Here is a 20,227-nt window from a genome sequence, read left to right on the forward strand (position 1 = left end):
CCTGGATTATGCTAAGACGAGTCATTTAGGAGAAGTGGTAGAATTTAACTAAAATCCAGCTTCAGGGAAAGCGAGCTAATTTTCTTTGCCTAGCTGGGAAGAGATGAGGTTCTTTGGGGTTTAAAACTGAGGTGCTTTCGCAGAATTCCAAGGTTTGGTTGGGCTGTGGTTGCATCTTATAAGCCGGGAATCTTCCGGTGAACTCACCAGGCCATGGAGGGTGCAAGGACGCCCCGATCCTAGCGCCTTCCCTCGAAAGAGTGGAGGCAGAGCCCTTGAAGTTCCCTTTCTGTCCCTAGTAACGTGGGGGCTGAATGGCCTTGCGCCCCACAGGAGGGGCCCAGAACGTCAGCCAATCCAGGGATGCTCTGCTGCTGTGGAGCCCAGGTCCCTCCCGGGGCGCAGCCGGAGCAGAGCAGCGCAGTGGCACACGTTGCGGACATCATTTGGTCCGCAACACTGGGCTGGCCTGCGGGAAAGCCGCTCCCTCCTTCCTCCTGCCCTCCCAGGTCCCCAGCACAAACACTGGCCCTGACCCTGGCCCTGGGGCCGAACAGACACCTGGTTACTTCGCACAGTCTACAGAACCCTGGTTCTGATAAACACAGATCAACTCATCAGAAAAGCGAGAGATCCGGCAGGGAGAGAAGAAACTCCTGTCCTGAGAACTGTTGTTTTTTTTTCCTCTTAAGTTATCTTTTCCTGGTTTTCCTTCCTGTTTCCTTCTCCTATGCCCAATGTCTGACTTAAAAGGCCAACTTTAACCCGCAGCCCATTGGCTTGGCAAATCCAGGGATGCATCCAACTTTGTAAGCGCCAAGGCAGAGCTCCAAAAGGCGCGACTCATTTATGGTGCCCACACAACAGAAAATGTTCATTCATGTAAAGTTGTTTGGCAAGTGATTAATTTAGTCTGACCTGCGTTGTAATTAAAAGATGCTTTTGTTTCCGACGTTTGTTTTGCAATTTAATTCTGTTTAGAGGCAACATTGTCTGGTTGTCCCACCCCATCCCCCACTTCCCCACTGCATTACACTTTCATCAAAGGTTTCTACCAAGGAGCCTCTTCTGGGCAGGACTCATTACCTTCCCGCCTGTCACCAGAGCACGCTAGGGTCTCCGCTCAGCGCGTCTCCGCCCGGCAGAGCCGCCACTGTGTGTTGCGAACTGGGAAGTGATCTCTCATCATTATTTTTCAAAGTCTGGGAAGTGTATTATCCTTTTTCCTAGTGGTAATTAGTTACCATAGCATCTAATACGTAAATGTGCCCAGAGCACACCATTAACAGTTAAACGGAGGATTCAATTTAACACATGATTATATCTTTCATAAGTCATTACATTGGAAAAGTCAGTGCCACTCAGGCTGGAACAACCTCAGGGTCCCGGGCGCGGAGAAAGGTTCGGTTCCGGCGTCAGGGTCAAGAGCGCGTGGAGACGTGAACCGGTGAGCCTTGGCCCTCCCCAGTGAGCCGCTGGCAGGAAGGATGGTGCCGGGTACGACAGGAGGGAGCAAAAATTTAAGCGCAGCACGGGGTCTTAGAAGGGGTGCCCAGCTGCAGAGAATGAGAGCGCATCGTTGCGCGCGCGCTCACACAAGCGCGCGCGCACACACTCATGCGCGCGCACACACACACTTACAGACCTCGCAGAGAGGGAGGAGGGTCTAACTAGTGAGCTCTCCGAAGATGATCATTTGCGGGTTCTATAGGAAGGAGTCCACGAAGAGCCCCAGAGCGCTTCATTCCTGTAGGTGCCCAATGTCAAATTGGAGATGGGATCTAAATAGGAATTCGAAATTAGAGAAAGATATTGAAGTTAGACACTAGAGAAGGAAACCGGTGGAATAAAAGGCCAAGTGAGATTCTGGTTCCTCGCTCACTGTCTCGGCCTACAGTCAGTTCTCTAAGAAACTCAAGCAGCCGGAATCCTTCCGGCGGCGCACTCCCCGCAGAAGCACCCCAAAGGCGCAGTGGATGCAGGCTCTGAAGCTGACCGAAGTACTCCGACAGACGCCGCCGTTTTAGGGGCCAGGGTCACTGTTCTGGCCCAAGGGTACTTCAGCAAGATCACCCTGACCCTTTGGTGCTCAGTCACCCAATCCTGAAGTGGATGCTGCGCAATGGGAGGACATCTGGGGCCAGAAGTGTGTGCACCAACTTTCCACCCTGGGCTGAAAATACAGGAGTCCGGCGGGCCTCGGAAAGCGGCCCAAGGCTTTGCCAGGTGGGGGAAGAATTGTCTCTTCAATCAGTGGTTTCCCCTCCCTAAAAACTGCTGTTGAAGAAACTTTACAAAGGTTGGCTGAGGGCAGGGAATTCCACCAGTAAGTCACCGAAAAGTCCTCTCTTGTTCCTTTCAGCTGTCCCCCATTTATTCCTAGAACTCAGCACTGGTCAACTCCTGTATTTGGAAAGAGAATTTATGTGTCTGAAATTATCAAAATGAAACTAAATATTATCAATCCTATTATTTGCATAATAGCTCATATTTGTCTGACATTTATCCTCTCCTTTCCCCCACCCCCATCCATTTCTAGTTTTTTCAGGACAAAGTTTGGAGATTGAGTTATTAAAGGAGTATGAGGAGGGTGAGTATTTCTTTTTCCCCTGAAGTTCAAGATTTCTTATTTGTACTATTTCTAATCAGAGTTGAACATCACAGAGGTTACAGAGAGTATGTTAAGGAGGTCCTCTTAATAATGAGAACTATTAAGCAGTAAAATCCTGCAACAAATATGTCCTCTACAATGTTAACATGCAAAATAGAAAAAAAAAAAATTCGACTGATGGTGGCTCTGGTTAATTCCTAATCAGAATGATGGACAGCCGGGCCAGAACAATACAAACTAATGGCTGTGTTGCTGAGCACTTTACCCCTTGATTAAAGACACCCAATTATGGCGCAGAACAGTGTCGTAATTATGTTTCTTAATCACATCCAGGAGGTTTAATTGCCTTAACGATGTGTTTCATTAAATGAATTTAGGTATTATAGTCGACAGTTTTCATACACAGTTGTTTTCAAATTAACATAATATTAGACATCGTCATGGAAATTGTTTTAATAATCATAATTAGACGCACCCAGGCTTTGTCTGGTAAATGCTGAGAGACGGGTCTTCTCCTGCCTGGGGGCTGCCCTGGTCTCTTCCCTCCCTCTACCCCCACTCCCAGACTGGGAGGGCTTCAGCTTCAAGGCCCTTTGCTGTGATGTTTTCTGAAAAGTTACAGGTTCTGATTAATCTTTTTTGATGGCAAGTGGAGCAGAAAATATCCTCCCTCACCCCCTACTAAGTTTGATGGCATTTAGGGATATCATTATGAGCTGAGACTATACAGACCAAAACGCAATCAGCAAACTGCCTATAGAGGAAACACTCTAACCTCACGACCACCATCTCTCTAACCTTCACCACAATAAAATAAAACCTTCTAAATGTGAGGGCATTAGGAAAGTCCAAATACAAGCCTATACAGCCATTCTTTAATAGAATCAACGCCCAACCCAATCCAAACATAGCCCCTACAAATCTCATTAACAAGCAACACTAGTACATTGTAAAAATCTCTATGGACATTGTTTACACATATCATTCAACCTGGTTGACTCTTTGATCACACAAAAAAGGGGAAAGCCACAATAGAATGCATCCTCAGAGAATCCAAATTCATCTGTTTTCATTGGCTTTCTGGAAGTTGGAGATAGAAATTTTTGAAATAAAAACTCTTTAAGAAACTTTACTCTCTCTGATGGGCCTTGGTGCCATTAGTTAACAATGCCATACAAAGTGGGAAAAGATTTCCAGGGAGAGAAGGGCCTTCAAAGTTCATGCCAGCAGACAGGAGCTCTAGACCTCCTCTGTGTCTCATCACTGACCCCATTTCTCTCTCCTCCAATGACCAGGCCCAGCCATCCTCTTTTAACAAGTAAACAAGTGAACTAGGGCTGTTCCTAATTGCTTATCCCTGACAGAACTTTAGTTTCACCTTCTCTAAAACTCCTTTCTTTCTTGTTACCTTTCAAGCAGAGTTACACAGAAAAGAGGTGATGGCTCCTTCCACAAAGCACAGCATAATAAAATGTTTGATCAAAATATTTTAATAAAGATTCTTTCTGACATAGATACACATACAAATGGTCGTACATAGCTGTCATAGTCTGATTGACCTATTTAATATATATATCATTCTTTACACATCCAAAACCCGCCAAGAGATCCATCACAACTCCCCACTCACCATCCAACCTGACAAACTGAATTTGTATTATCTGCAAGGAATGGAAAATAGCAGGACTCCATTTTTTAAAAAAGGTTTTCTGGATTTTCATAGGCTAGAAAGGCAGGCAAACAGCCATGCAAACTAAAACTGAAAGCTCGCTTTGGGTAAATAGCTTCTTGCTCTTCCTTAGTTTTATTTTATTTCTTTTTAATTGTTTTTTAGAAAAATAACAAAGAATATCACACCATAGGCAAATCAAACCAGTCTTTCAACTTAAATAATTCTCCACAGTTAAAATAACTTATATATGTACACATATATTAAAAGCAATTAAATTAGACCTTTTAAAAATGCACAGCACAGCCTGGAAAAAGTATTTGTTTAGCATGTTCTTACTTATAGGATCTATTGCTGTGATGTCTTTCCTTTTTAGAATGCAAAAGAGTTCCCTTTTGGAAAAAAAAAAAAAAAAAGAGATCAATTCATTCATCAATTAAGAATACACCTTTCCTGTAATTTTTGGACTGAAGCAATTTATTAAAGCTCAATTTAAATACAGGGATGATGCAACTGAAGATATCCAGGTGACCTTTGATAAACCTAAGCAGCTCAGATACATCAATATGTCTTTTCATACTTGTTGGCAAATAAACCCTTTTAAGCACTTGGCACACAATATAAGTTAATCTATAAAACAGAATTTTAGAGGCATTAAAAAAAATCTGCACATAAGACCCCATGACCTTAACATATGATAAATACTGTTGATGTGGAAAGGTCATTGATGAATAACAAATAAATACCATGAATTTTTAATACATCATTGCAGAGTGGAAAGTAACAAGGTGCACATAAATATTTTTAAATGCAATTTCTTTCAGCCACAGTCAGTTTTTTTATATCACTCTTGCCAAAACTTTTGAGCATTTTCACAGGATTAAAGTTCAGAGACAATAAAAAATACAAGTCTTTCATAGCAACGTGTCTCTTTCTGTTGTTTTTGTTTTTGTTTTTCACTTAAATAAATCTACATTTCAAGTTTTTCTCCTGGCTCAGAATCAAAATTTATTTTCAAGTGCCCTTTCTGATTTGTCTGAATGAATATTCCGTCCCACAAGCCACCCAACCCCGGACTCCTCCTTTCCCCCTCAGCACTAGCCAAATTCACAATTATCAGTAGGATTACTATTTTGCCCTGGAATACCCTCCACGCTTAATAACGACTACTTCTCAACTTGTTTTTTAACCTTAAAGGCAAACTGCTTCCTCGCGGTCTAGGCTGCCACCAAAGTTGCCACTTTTCCGAGGAAAAAATAAAGACATCTATCCTCCATACCAACTTCACCTCACTCCCCACCCCAAAGACCAAGATTCTGGGGTTGTCGAGGCCAGAAGTCCCGAGTGTCTCTGATACTTCTCAGTTCTCGCCTCCGCTTTGTCTGTTCTGCAAGTGCTTCACAACTACGAGAGGACCAAATAAAAGGGGTGGTGAGCAGCTGTGCACTGTCCTCTAGCTTTGGGGTCGGTCTGGTGTTTTTCGGGGCGGGGTGGTGGTGGTGGGTGGGTGGGGGGGATGTTTAAGGCTTCTCCGTGCACTGTTTGCAGAGGCTGGAGGAGACGCTATTGAACAGGGCGCACTTCTCCGGGCAGGAGGCGGCCGGGGGCAGCCCGGCGCTGAACGGGTATCCGGCCGCCTGCTCGTAGGCGCCAAGCGCCGGGTGCAGGGCAGCGGCCGCGGCCGCCGCCGCCGCGGAGCTGGGCAGGGAGGCGGCGGAGATGGCCTGGCCCTGGTTGAGGTAGGCGACGAGGCGCCGCATCTCCTCCAGGGCCTGCGCCTGCATGAGGATGTAGTTCTTGGCGAGCAGCAGCGTGGCGATCTTGGAGAGCTTCCGCACCGAGGGGCTGTGCGCGTAGGGGATCACCGCGCGCAGCTCGTCCAGCGCGTCGTTCAGGTCGTGCATCCGCCGGCGCTCGCGGGCGTTGATGTTGAGCCGCAGCGCCTTCTGCTCTTTGGATTTCTTGCTGCCGCCGCTGCCCCCGCCGCCGCCGCCGCTACCCCCGCCGCCGCCGCCGCTGCTCGGGGCCCCCGGGGGGGCGCCGGCGCCGCCGTGGAGGAGGGCGTTGGAGCAGCCCTCGGCCACCTTGGTGCCGCCGCCTCCCGCGCCCGGGGAGGCCCGCGGGTCGCTGCCTCCGGGCCGCAGCACCAGCTCGCAGCGGCCGTCGCTGTCGTCGTCGGGGCTCTGCTCGCCGCCGCTGCTCTCGGCCACCGAGCCCCGGCCGGCGCTCTCGCCGTATTTGAGGCACAGGGCCGCCCCGGCCGGCAGGCTGCTCAGGCTGGGGTCGCCCCCCACGCCGGCGGAGCCCACGAGCAGCCCGGGGACGCCCACCCCGCCGCCGCCGCCGCCGCCGCCTCCCGCGCCGCCGCCTCCCCCGGGCGGCGGCAGCAGCAGCCCTGCCCCCTCGGGGTCAGCCGGCTCGAAGCAGCCGAGGGGCGACGACGAGGAGGACGCCGGGCGCTCCCGGGGCGGCGGTGCCAGGGACAGGTCCATGCCCGGAGGCGTGGAGCGGAAAGCCGCCTCCAAGCGCTTGGCCGCGGAGGCGCTCAGGCTCTTGTGCAGGTAGAGGTCGTCTTCGCCCGCGGCGGCCGCGCCGAGGTGCAGCCCGCGCTCCATGGTCCGGCCCCGGCGCGCAGCCCGGGCCCGCCGCCGCCTCCTGGGCTCGGGAGTCGGGCGGCGCCTCAGACGCGCCCGAGCCGGTCTCCGGGGCTGGTACGCGCGTCGGTCCCGGAGCTGCTGGCAGCCCTCTCCCCTTCTTTTTCTTTTTCGCCTTCCCCCGCGCTCGCCGCCTCCTCTTCTTCTTCTTCTTCGTCTCCAGCCGATGGTGCTGGCTGCTGGGGCTCACCATGGGCCGCGGCCCCGCATGGTGGGAGGGTGGGCGCGCAGGGTGTGGAGCCGCCGCCGCCGCCGCCGCCGCTCTGAGCCCAGCCCCGCGCCTCCTCTCCGCACCGTTTATCTTGCTTGGATTCACCTTCAAGAGATTTCCGGACCCATCAACCAGCCGCCGCCACAGACGGGGGAGTCTTTTACATCATTATCTCTGAGTAGGTTATTATGAAGAAGAGTCGCCTGTTGGGACAGCGCTTTCTACCCAATCAGGTTAACGTTTTAATTAATAGGATTAAAACGGTAACAAACAATCGCAGGCGCTATCTGGCCGCGAGTCTGAATAGTTTCATTTCCCAGGTCTGAAGACAGGCAGCAGCTAGAGCTTTATAAAAGGCGCCTGCTCCATTATTCTGCCTGCCATCTGTATACACAGCTTAGCGCATATGTTTGCAAGGCGCTGGGTCCTGTTAGTAACCCAACAACTGCCTTTAGCTTGACATGTGTGGCGACTTTCACTCATCAATGAGCACACTAAAAGCCCTACTTAGAGTCGACGATGTTCTTTGCTCCTTCAGAAAATTGTAGATCGGCGGCGAAGCCTGGGAGTCCAGGGAAAAGCAGACGCCCCCCCCCCCCCCCGGCAACCGCCCCCCGCCCCCCCCCACCCCCCGCCCCCCGCCCTTCTCTCGCCGCTGCTGTCTCATTGCTACATGACCCTTCCGGGGGAGACTGATACTCCACCCCTGTTCATAGGATGACTCTGATCTGGATTTGGATATGGGACTTTAGTGGGGGGGACACAGTGTCTCCGCTGGCTTGCCCTAAATTCACCCAAGATTCTTAGCTAGTAAAACAGCAAAGCAATCGCCCCCCCCCCCCCAACACAACCGCCTTATTCCGCCCCCGCCACTATGCTCCCTGCCCATTTCCTACCCGGATTGGGCCCGGGGAGGGTTGGGGGGAGTGCAGCCCATTAGATTTTTTGTAAAGGTGGTGGTGGTGGTGGGGGGGGGGGTTACTTTCGCAGCCGCCTCCAAACCACGGCTACAGTGATGGAGATGATGAAGCACACGATTTCCTAACCAGAAAGAAACTGATTGCTCAAACTTCCCTCCAGATTAAAATCCAGTGGTTTCAGAATAGTCAGCTTCAACGGGAGTCAAACCCTCTCACACACTAAGTGGGACATCAGTGCATATTTATTTACCCGGAAACGTCGCCTCCAAGGCTAGGAAGCCATTCAGGGACAACTGGGTCTGCCTCGATTGTTCTTGGAGAGAGAGGAAGCCGAAGTGTGGAAACAAGTGCTGCTCCCCAGATGAGAAACGGGACTCTCGGTCCTCCAGCTCCTGGGTCCCGTGTCCGGGCGCACATGGTATTTAGCGGCTGGTTTTCCATCCTTACAACATAAGAAAAAACAATATTTCTCAACATCTCCAATAAATCTTCCTTATGTGGCAGAATTACTGAAGCCTATGAAATTTTTGGTTTCTCTGGTTTCATTAAAAACCTTTTAATTGTGGCTTTCAGAGTTGGCCCCAGGTGTTGGACTCTTTTCATTACATTTTGCTCTAATGTGATGAAATTCTAATTCTCTCCTTACCATATGGTTAAATTTCCCCACTGAGAATTAGTTGAAAAAGGAGAAATAATCTATTAATCTCTGTAATAGATTCACAAATGAGGTTCGCCACAGAACCTGTTTTTGAATGGTAATATCGGAACAGTTGGACGCCTTATTTCAGAAAGGAGGGATGAGGACGGCAGAGAAACGTCTGCGTTTTCACCTGGAAAGCAGGGAAAAGGGCCCAGCTCTATCTTTCCAAAATAACTGCCCGAGATTGAATCTCACGGGATCAGAAATGCTACGCAGTCGTCGGTTACCTTCGCCCCTTGGGGTTGACTGGAACCCAAAGGTGGAGAAAGAGCTGGCGGGCTGCGGGAGGCTTTCCAGCCTGGGACCCCAGCCCTAGGCTCTTGAAGGCTCGATCCGGCCCACGTGTCTCGCCCGGGACCCCTAAGGCACGTAGACGTGCGGGGCGGCCCCTGGCTCATCGCTTCCCCCGCCCCTCCCTCCCCCGGCGCGCGCAGCTGTTAACCTCGGGCTTTAAGATGCTGAAAGACACGCTCCTGTAACTGTTTTTCAATTAGCAGCTTTGTTTTCACCGGGATCGTAAACAAAGGTTCTCTATAAACGTAGGTGAGTCGTGTGTGTCTGATACTAAATGACCCAAGAACTCTGGCCACTTGGGGGAGGACCGAGGCTGGCACCGTCTTGGCTCTGGGCGGAGTGGAGACACGTTTCCGGTGTCGGACTCGGCTCTCGGTCCAGGCCGCCTTTCTGGTGCGCTGGCCGGCTGGACTCCTGCCGGCCACTCAGCGGGCACTAGACGGACGAAGGAGCTACCGTGTCCGGGCCGAGTTGGGGGAGCCTGGGCACAGCTAGGAGCGCCACACGGAGCTGTGCCATGCAGAACCGGACTGGCCAAACTGGGGCCACCACCCAAAGCGGTCAAGGCTCCGCCAGATCCCCGACCCTCGACAGACCCCGGCCCTCCGCTGCTGTCAGCTAACTAGGCATATCGTGAACTTTTCCCTGGACCCCACTTCCGGTCCACCTTCCTCCCTCCTCGCTCTCTGGCCACCCGAGCTTCGAGCTTCGGAAACAAACTTTGGCGCAACTTCATTTCACTCACTAGGCGCTCCAGATCTCTTTCTTTGAAGGTTCAAGAAAATCCCCCAGGTCTCCCCGGAGGAGGTGGCTGCTTAATAGTGCCTGGAAATTTAGCTTGGGGAAACTGCTGAAGAATTTATAGAAGCTCTAAACGTGGGCCTTATAACAACCGTCGGGGAATGGTCTTTGAGGTTTATGCACTCGTAAACTTTTGCTGATTGCTTCTGGGAAGTTGTCAGGCACTTAACGCTGCATTTATCTTACAGGGCAATGAAAACACATCTGCCCGGTGTCTCGTTACCTGGTTTAATCGTCGCCAGCCCTGAGTCACGGCCTAGGTTCTTTCTCACCACTTGAGGAGAAATCCCGCCGCCTGATTTCGGGCCAGCAAAGTGCTGACGTCAGCTGCTCACTTAGTACCCCTCTCTGGCCGCAGGAACGCCAGAAATGTCTGCGCTTGAACTTCATTCTGCCACGAAGAGGGGAAAGGGCCTGGGTTCCTCATCTAACTGCTAAGTCACTTCAGTGGTGTTCGACTCTGTTCCATCCCATCCCTGGGATTCTCCAGGCAAGGACACTGGAGTGGGTTGCCATTCCTTCTCCAATGCATAAAAGTGAAAAGTGAAAGTGAAGTCGCTCAGCCATGTCCGACTCTAAATGACCCCATGGACTGCAGCCTACCAGGCTCCTCCGTCCATGGGATTTTCCAGGCAAGAGTACTGGAGTGGGGTGCCATTGCCTTCTCCGCCTCATCTAACTTAGCAAGTTGGAAAGAGAGCAGAAGCAAAAACAAAGGAAACACTTTCTGGTGGCCTGGGAAGGGTGGGAGGGTAGGGTGGGGTGAGGTGAGGTGTGGAATCAGCCCTCGAGGGAAACTCCTGACCCACAGATGACCCCTGGGAATGAAACGTGGAAGCGAAATTCTCTGACTCTGCAGTTTCAGAGATCAGTGTGAGTTACTGAAGCAATGGGGGGACAGGAAACGCAGGGAACTGTTCCCTCTAGCCAGTCGAGGTGGTGGCAGCTCAGGCCACGCCGCGGTCCAGACGGCGGGGTGGGCTTCGTCCAGGGAACCCCAGCAGGGTACCCTTGGTGCTGGGCTGGTGGGCGCAGCGGTGCGGTTTGGCAGACACGTATCCGGACAGGGAGCATTCTTGGCCGAGTGTTGCATACCAAATTTACAGACGCCAGCGCATGTTGTGCAAAGATGAATACAGTTTTGTTTCAGCAGGAAGGAACACACCTACGGCTTTGAAAGGACGCTTAAACACTTAACAAGCCACCTCGCATTGAAATGACAGGGCTATTGAATTTCAGACCAAACTGATTTTTTTAGGTCGTACTTACATTTCTTGGTGATCATCTTCATTAATATTTGCTTCTAATTTGAAATAGGAACCTGAATAAAATCAGAACGGTACACAATCGAATCCATCATTTAAGAGCAAAGCCAGGAGTTCCTCTTTGTTATTTCTATAGCCCTGATAAACAGCTTATAATTTATGAAGATTTAAAAGTTAGGAGAACCCTAGAATACTGGGATTTGAGTATCTGTGTTTTCTGGAAGGGAGAATTGTACTTGTGTGAATGTGTTTTCCTTTATCTATTCGAGGACATTTTAGAAGGTTAAAAGCAAAGTTTGGTCAAAATGTCACGAACTTTTGCTTGGGAGCTGCTTGGAAAAGCAAATTCCCTGAGAGCCATGGAAACTGCCTGGGGCTGCGCTGCCCTCGAGGCGGCGGAGCCCAGCCTTGGGGATTGCATCAGGCCGGGACCACGGTGACCCCGGCGGAACGCCCTCTTGGGAAACCGCCAGGGAGTTGGGGCTCCGAGCCCCCCTCCGCCTTGTCCAAAGCGCGCACAGGTAGGGCGCGTCCCTAGCGCTTCAGGCCCTCGCATTCTTGGCCGCTCTCCAGCCCCAGTCAGAGGCACGCTGACCTTGAACTTGCATATGCCTACAGGCTCCCCTCGCCTGCTCGGCGCTGTTTGGTGAATCTTAGATCGGTTCGAAGCCGGTACAGCAGAAGTTAGTCATCCTGCGCCCCCGCCAGCTTCGGGAACGCAGGATCGATTTGGTGGCGGAGAGCTTCAAGCCCATCGAGCTCCTGAAATCAAGCCCTTCGGCCCCCGTTTGTTTATTCATCAGTCTTTTCTTACCCTCTTGGCTGGGTCCCCCACGGCTCAGTGCGGAGAGATGCTGTACGTCCGCGTGTGCGCTGGGGGTTGGCGGGGCTGATGGGGAGGAGGGCCGCGAAGGAGCAGGGGCCGCGGGAGGTGGACCGGCCCTGGCAGCGCGCCAAGGCCCCCAGCCTTAGGGCTGAAGTGCTTGGCAAGTCCCAGGACTTCGACCTTGGAAAAGCAGAAACCTGTTGATATAAAGTTCTTTCGTGAAGATTTTCTTCCCCTTTTCTTTATCTATTTTAAGGAAAAGAGGTTGATCCTCACGACTCTTTGGCGACTAGCTGGCTTAAGTGTGAACAAACATTGAAGGGAAAGGCTCAAACCGCCCCCCCCCCCCCGCCCCCCAAGACAAGCAGCTTTTTCGGCGCGAGGATGCGCCCCAGGCGGACGCTCAGGCAGGTCCCCAGGCTCGCAGCGAAGGGCTCACCTGGCTTCCAGGTGACTTTTAAGAGGAGGGGCGTGATATAGCCCTGCTGGGACTCCAGCCGTAGGGCTGGATACGCAGATAAAGGGAAACAGTGAAAAGAGTTTCCGAAGAATTCACTGCCTTCTTGGTTACCTGGACATATTCCTTAGAGGTTGATAATACTTATTTTTGTTACGTGCGTTTATCTTTTGGAACCTTGGAAAACGTTCGATTTTGGGGGGGGGAGGGGAGAAAAATTGTTGGCCTAAAAAAAGTGAACGCTTTTAGGGCTTGTCTTGATGTCCACGAATTAAGAAGAAATAAACTGAAATTACGGGGCTCAATTCTGCTTTGGGGTTTTAGCTTTGAGATTTAAAACCCACAGCGCCATCTCCTGGCAGTGAGGAGAACGTAACGATGGATGACAACAACATACTTAAAATACTGAGAATGAAGTATTCAAATATGAGAGACACTTTATTTTACGCCTCAAAAATTATTTCAGTGATAAATTGATTGCGATGATAAAAGATGAGCTGGAAATTTATGATCATTAAAGGCTGTCAGACACAATCCCGGAAGCTAATTATTTGTGAATAGAAGTTTGTATGCTGTTTTTATACACATCGTTTTTATAGATTCGGATATAGTTATTATTCTAGGGACTTGTGATAAAATATGATTCTTTAATTTATCATCAATACATAATTTGATGGAAGAAATTAAATCCCAGATTAATTTCTAAATCAGGACTTGAACCAGTTATTTTATGCAAAAGATACTGTAACTTCATAAATATCTCAGTGCTCTCAGGCGTTAATTGACTAGTGAAAAGCAATTGCTGAATTACTATTGGGATATTTTAATCACCAAAGCATTTCTTGTTAAGTATGGGTTTATTTATTAAAAGCAGTTGTCTTTTTTTTACTTTTTCTGGGTTATGCTTACCATGTAATATGATAGAAAGGAGACTACTGTGAGATGATGTTATGTTGAAACAAGTTCTCCTCCTAGTGCCTCATCGTATTTTACTAATCAACATTAGTAAAGAATCTGCCCCATTTTCCTCAATAGCCCTTCACTTTCTTGAGCAGTCTTCTCAACTCACAATCTTTCAGAATGTCTAATTTAGGCTTTCTGAGCCTGAAATGTCATCTGAAGCTAAATTGTTTTCCAAAAATTTAATGCACATAATAAAACCATGGATACCTAACACTTTTGTGAATTAAAATATTTCTAAAGTGTATTTTTGCAAGCCCTGCTCCCTTTTGTAAGTAAGATCAAAATCCAGTAAAGAGATGATATCCCAATTAAGAACATTTCTCATCTATGATAATATGCCCAGGCCAGCTGCTTGAAATACAAATGAAAGTAGATATGCTTTTTGTAGTGTACAAAATATTATGAGTATCCTTCAAAAATATTGTAGATCAAACAGACAAATGTAAACTTCACTTCAGTTGAAAGATTAATTTTATTTGATTAATTAAAGTGAAGCTCTATTAAGCCAAATATTTGGACTCATTTACTCTGTCAATGTAAGCCTTCCGGTTTGAAAGAAATTTGATTATATATAGGAGGAACAAGATAAACAGATGGTTAGCTAGAGAGCTTTTCACAGTTGAAATTTTTAAACTTAACATGGATAAGTTTGACACCTTCTCAAACATTTTCGATGAGGTCATTTGATCTATTCTAGCAATGCAGTATTGCTGCACGTAATCATTTTAACTTATGTTTAAGAAACATTTAACTTGGTTTCTCTATTAGTGTATTTGGATTAAAATGGTACTGTTTGAGCTGCCCACTTAGAAATACACACACACACACACACTTACATACATACACATACACACATGTTTGTGCTATATTTTCTCAGTGTTAAGTATTAAAAAAGGAAATCACCAGTGGTAAAGCATTATGACATGAGTGTCTTAACATAAAAATAACATTCCTCTGATGAAATACTTCATTTGGGGGTGTGAAAGGGGGCATCATTTGCTACAATGCCATTGGAAGGAAAACCAGGATATCTGTCTATTGTCCAGCACTGCCCTTGTGGAGAACAGATGTCACCAAGAGGCAGGGAGAAATGAAAGTTAGTTCTAAAGTGACATTGAGTTGGGCTTCCCTGGTGGCTAAGATGGTAAAGAATCTGCCTGCAATACAGGAGACCCAGGTTCAATTCCTGGGCTGGGAAGATCCCCTGGAAAAGGGAACGGCTATCCACTACAAATTCTTGCCTGGAGGATTCCATGGACAGAGGAACCTGGCTACATTCCATGGGTCCTCAAAGAGTTGGACAGGACTGAGCAAGTAACACTTTTACTTTCTTTCAGGCCTTAGGTACTTAAGGAAAACAAAAATTCCCATTACCTTCAAAGATGAGAAGTTGAGGTTTTCCCAGGAAGGTTGTTTGTGATTCATGTACATTAAAATCCTTACTCCCCTGAGTTACTTCCCATATTCCTAGTGTTTTTGAGAACAAGGGTCTTGGGGCAAAAAGGAAAGAAAAGGAAGGAAGGATAGAAAGAAGGAAGACTGAGGAAAAGTAGGTATGAAGAATAAAGACCAAAAGATGCATGTTTTCGGTGTTTGTGGAAATTTGCTTGTCTTATGAAGATGCACTTTTCTTTTCTTTTAAAAAGAACTTTTTTGATCCGTGGTCAGGGAACTAAGATCTCACAAGCCATGTGGCCAAAATAAATAAATAAATAAAATTTTTAAAGTATTTGAATTACAATTTTTACATATGTCCAAACTTGATTGCAGTTGTCTGTGAATTACTTTAAAAGGTATGAGTAGGTATAATAGAAATAGCAGACCCTGGGCAGAGTAACTGTGTGATCTTTGGCAGTTCTCTTGATCCCACTTAGCTTCAGCAGAAAAATGGATCTATTCATCATGCCTTTTCTGACCTCCTCTGGGTATCAATCAAAGGAAATGATGTGGAAGCATTTCGTGCGCACTAAAATGTCATGTGAATTTAATGTTAGCACTTTATTATGTTTCTTTGTGTCATCTAGAGCAGTCCAATCACCTTTAATTATCATTATTGGTTTGCATTTTATTTACTTTAAAAAAAAATCACAGCTTTCATGTGCTGGCAGATTTTAGAGCATCTCTCACTGCTGAGTCATTTTGGAGGATCGTGGAATTAGGAGCCGCAGGTGCTGGGCTTTTTCTGTTCCCATCATCAGGGCCCTTCGCCCCCACTGCTCTCCTCTCTCCTGAATATCCCTACTGCCCTACCTGGGGGTCCGGTTCTCTTCCTTGGATCTTGAATGGATGAATTTGCCCCTAGTCAATTATAAATTGGGCACCATAGTGTGATTTGATGGAACTAACTGGTATATGGATGGAGAAATGGCCATGGATTTGGTTCAAGGTCAGTTCCCACGTGGCTGTTCCTCTGTGTTTCTGTCTCCCACCACAAGCTTCTGTTTTAAAGATTTCAAACGTGTGGACCGTGCTTTTCAACTGAGTGACATTCATTAAATTAATGATCACATCAGTTTTCTTTCTTCTGTCTTGATCATTAACGTAAAAACGTCGTGAATCCAGACCTATCACTGGCCTTGGTGTGGTACTTGTCTCTTCCTTCCCACCACTGGATGGGTCGGTGCTCTTATTATCTCTGTTGTTGCTGGTCCATCAGGCAGTTTTCAATTCAGTTGACAGTACTCACTTTGAAGCCAATTTTAATTAATTTTTTTACAAAAGACTTATAGAGACAATGCATGTCAAAGGTCTAAATGTATTACACACCTTCTCTTCCCTTACCCACTAATTGTGTTATTTTTATCAAGAAAGGAAATCGGATTTGTCTGAATTATTTTTCTTTTTAAACTCCAGCTGTTTATTGCTCCCAGGCGATATTTATTATTCTGTAAGTATTTGAAGATAATGTCAACTTAATTTTTGTTTTATTATTTTACTAGAATCAGTGTTACATCAATTCTCTGTGAACTGAGAAAGGCATTTAGGGTAGCCTGATGATAATACTATTGATAGAGATGCTTTGTATAGATTTACAGTGGAGTTCTCCTAAGGAAGGCAAAAATTCAGACACTCACAGAGAGAAAGTTTGACACATTTAACTACACATTTAAAAATTAAAATTCCTGTTCTGTAAAAACAAATAGCAGATACATCAAATATACAAAGAGCTTCTACAAAACAAGAAGATATCTGATAGAAAAATAAGATAATGTAATCTGGCAATTAATAGAAAAAATATAAATTTCTAAAAGAAAAAAGATATAAAAGATATTCAGGAACTTCCCTGGCAGTCCAGTGGTTAAGACTCCATGCTTCCAATGCAGGGGGCACTGGTTCAATCCCTGGTTGGGGAACTAAAGGATCCTTTTTTTTTGGCTACAAACCATGGCCAAAAAAAGATAATAATGATACATTAAATTTTAAAAAAGAATGAAATAAAATGATGTTCAAAATCTTTAATCAAAAGAAAATAGAAATTAAAGCAATTTTAAATAGGAAAAAATTTAAAATAATAATAATAATATATAGAGCTATAAGGGAAATGATTGTAGTGAAAATCAGTACAATCTTTTTGTGCAGGTGGTTTTGAGTCTGATGCCTAAGAACCAATCCTACAGAAATAATGGCATGAGTACTACAGAAATAGTAAAAGTGTTTTCCAAAATGGCAAAAAATAAGAAACAATGTTCTTTAGTAAGCAAATGATTAAATAAATGATGGTTTCTTCATTCTATAAAATAGTATGTGGTTATAAAAAGTAAATGAAGTCAATCTTTATATACACTGACCTGGAAAAACATTTCTGATGTGTAATTAAGTTGAAAAACCAAGACAGAGAATCTAAAGAGTCATTTTTGTATTAAAAAAAACGTGTACCCACACAGGGAGGGAACATATGTATACCTATGGCTGATCCATGTTGATGTATGGCAGAACCAACGCAATATTGTAATTATTCTTCAAATAAAAATAAATAAATGTTTTAAAAAATCTGAAAGAAGTTTACAGAACAGTTAAACCCTTGTTCTCTCTGGGAACTAAGGTTTGAGATTCAAGGGTAGGATTTTTCACAAGTTATTTTAAATAGCTTGATAAAGATTATGGGTGATAGATATTTACTGTCTGTTATGCATGTAGTTAGGAGAAGGCAATGGCACCCCACTCCAGTACTCTTGCCTGGAAAATCCCATGGACGGAGGAGCCTGGTGGGCTGCAGTCCATGGGGTCGCTAAGAGTCAGATACGACTGAGCGACTTCACTGTCACTTTTCACTTTCATGCATTGGAGAAGGAAATGGCAACCCACTCCAGTGTTCTTCCTTGGAGAATCCCAGGGACGGGGGAGCCTGATGGGCTGCCGTCTATGGGGTCGCCCAGAGTCGGACACGACTGAAGTGACTTAGCAGCAGCAGCAGCATGCATGTAGTTTTTTTTTTAAGAAATAAAAACTTATCAATAAATGATTAAATGAAAGTGTTACTATTTCCTATAGGTTGTTTGCATCATTATTCATTCTCTTTTCATTTTAAAATTAAATAATAGATTATAATTAAATAATAATAATAAATCAATTATTATTTTAAAAATATTGAGAGTGATTTTCCTGATTTTAAATACTTGCTTTCTGTAATTTTGCTTCTGATGATTTATTACCTAAAACCATTTTCTTTCATGTTGTTTGGATCCAGAGTGCATTTAAAAATGATGGTGATATCTAGTGACAATATATATCTTTCCTTAACCACAGATGTGCTGTGCTGTTCTTAGTCACTCAGTCGTGTCTGATGCTTTGCGACCCCATGGGCTGTAGCCCGCCAGGCTCCTTTGTCCATGGGGATTCTCCAGGCAAGAATACTGGAGTGGGCTGCCATGCCCTCCTCCAGAGGATCTTCCCAGCCCAGGGATTGAACCCAGGTCTCCTGCATTGCAGGCAGATTCTTTACCAACTGAGTCACTAGGGAATTAAATTTTTGAAGAAAATGTATGATATTAAAATATATATGATTACTTACATATTATATATGATTATATTATAGTGTTAGTGGCTTTATTGAAGAATGACTCAGTTTTACTTTGTAAATTGAGCCATTTTGTACTTTCATTTTGCATGATCACAGAACTCTTTTTAAAGAGCAGAACAATTATAGACTGTTATGGAGCAAGAATTCTCATTCCAGATTTGACAAAGTGATTTGGGGGTCTGACTTTAACCTTTGATCTCCTTGCATGTATTTGTATTATCATTTGCGCGTTCTGTTGCCTGGTTCAAAAGTGAAAGAACAATGGTTTTTGCCTCTGAGGTTACTAAAATTCACACTTTAATCTTTCAGGGGCTGCTATTTTCCAGTCGCACTCAGATGTCTGATTGTCAGCTTTTATGTCTCCGAAAGTACTCCTCGCAATTCAGGTATAGTAAAGTATGTAGCTTCAGCTCGCCTCTATGTACTATATAACTTTTATAGTCATTATAAAAAATAATTTATTGAAAAAACTTAAACCTTTTCCAACTCAGGTGACTTTTGATTTAAATGTCTGTGGTCCTGGCTATGGTAATCATTGATAGCAGATTTTTTTTCCCCCTGAATTAAGTTTGCAGTTTATATTACAAAGTTTAGAAAATATGAAAGTAACATCATCTCAAAGATAATGGGTTAGAAGAAATGGCGCGTCTATAGTCCATGTCTTACCATTACTTGCTTTGGAATCACATTTAATACAAGGTCTAGAGAAATTTCCTATTCTTTGTGTCATATTTTTCCTCTTCTATATATTTTTACTTTATTTGGGCTGCTGTGTAGTAAAGTCTAAAATACAGCAAGCCTCACTGTGCTGTGACTGTTGATTGAAAATACTTTGTTAGGTGAAATTATGAGAAGCAACTGAAGCTATTAACAGTAACTGCAGATATTTAGAATAATAATTAATTATTAAAAGGTTTTTAGGAGGTTATTTAAAAGTGATGGTTCAGGTAACAAATCTCTGTGAATGCTTAGGTGCTTAACCTCTAAAGACATAAACTCTCAATATATTGTGATCTGAGTTCGGAAGCTCTGTGCTCACAGTGGTTATTTCCTATGCATACGGAGGGAGCTGACAAGATCAAGGTGTCCGCTGCAACCTTAGATAGTCTGGTCAGGGATTGAGGCTGCTACTTGCAAGGTATGTTTCACTACCCGTGGGTTGCTTTGTTACCTAGACTTTGGGCCTTGAAACGAAATCACTCCTTACTCAAATGCAAATGCACATGGCACCAGGCTATTTTTATATTTGCCAACTGAGCTCTTCTGACTCGGACTGTGGTCAAAGCAATTAAGTCATCTTTCATCTGTGGGTAGTTTGATGTGCCAAGACCCAGAAATATCACTTGTGTTCATCATGCAACCATTTAAAAGAAAACAGTTAGCAGACGACTTAAAGTCAGGGCAGCTCTTGACTGTTTTTTCGTTACCGTCAAACTCCCTATATTTTCTGGTTACTGATGCTTTATAGCATTTTTTTTTCTTTTTAAATGCATGGATTATTTTTCACTTTAAAAATATGATACAGAAGTAGACATGTTGAATACAATCTCAGACTACAGTAATGAGGAAAGCATGTTTTCCTTATTGAATGAATACAGGCACTTTTTGTAGGACTTGATGTTAGTTAAGGTATGAAGACATGATAGTTAGCTATAGAAGTTTTAAAATCAGTCTCTTCTCTCTACATCAAAATATATTGATGCATAATGAAAGATAAGAGAGGAAAGCTTCTTTAAGAAGGGCCTTAAAGAGATTTAAAAAGTGCTGACTTACTTAATAGGTTATCTTAAATGAATGCATGGGAAAAAAGAACCTCCCCTACTAAAGAAGTGTCAG

At 45.4% G+C, this 20,227-nt stretch overlaps 2 protein-coding genes across 3 annotated transcripts in view; one reads left to right on the top strand and one right to left on the bottom strand.

Annotated features, from left to right (window-relative positions):
* The window catches only part of CYP7B1 (cytochrome P450 family 7 subfamily B member 1), a 229,059-nt gene that overhangs the window by 171,699 nt on the left and 37,133 nt on the right, over positions 1–20,227 (top strand). For both annotated transcript variants that reach the window (XM_065902660.1, XM_065902661.1), the window contains exon 6: positions 18,701–18,777. In XM_065902660.1, the coding sequence (XP_065758732.1) occupies positions 18,701–18,777 (77 nt within the window). The remainder of the gene's footprint in view (positions 1–18,700; positions 18,778–20,227) is intronic.
* Positions 4,127–7,036, bottom strand: BHLHE22 (basic helix-loop-helix family member e22). The gene has a single exon (XM_065902662.1). The coding sequence runs from the start codon at positions 6,893–6,895 to the stop codon at positions 5,801–5,803; it is 1,095 nt and encodes a 364-aa protein (XP_065758734.1). The 5' UTR covers positions 6,896–7,036; the 3' UTR covers positions 4,127–5,800.

This window comes from Muntiacus reevesi, chromosome 12 (assembly GCF_963930625.1).
Source record: "Muntiacus reevesi chromosome 12, mMunRee1.1, whole genome shotgun sequence".
Lineage (NCBI taxonomy): Eukaryota > Metazoa > Chordata > Mammalia > Artiodactyla > Cervidae > Muntiacus > Muntiacus reevesi.

Excerpts from the sequence above, each read along its gene's own strand:
- BHLHE22 (XM_065902662.1), bottom strand. The coding sequence starts at position 6,895 with ATGGAGCGCGGGCTGCACCTCGGCGCGGCCGCCGCGGGCGAAGACGAC.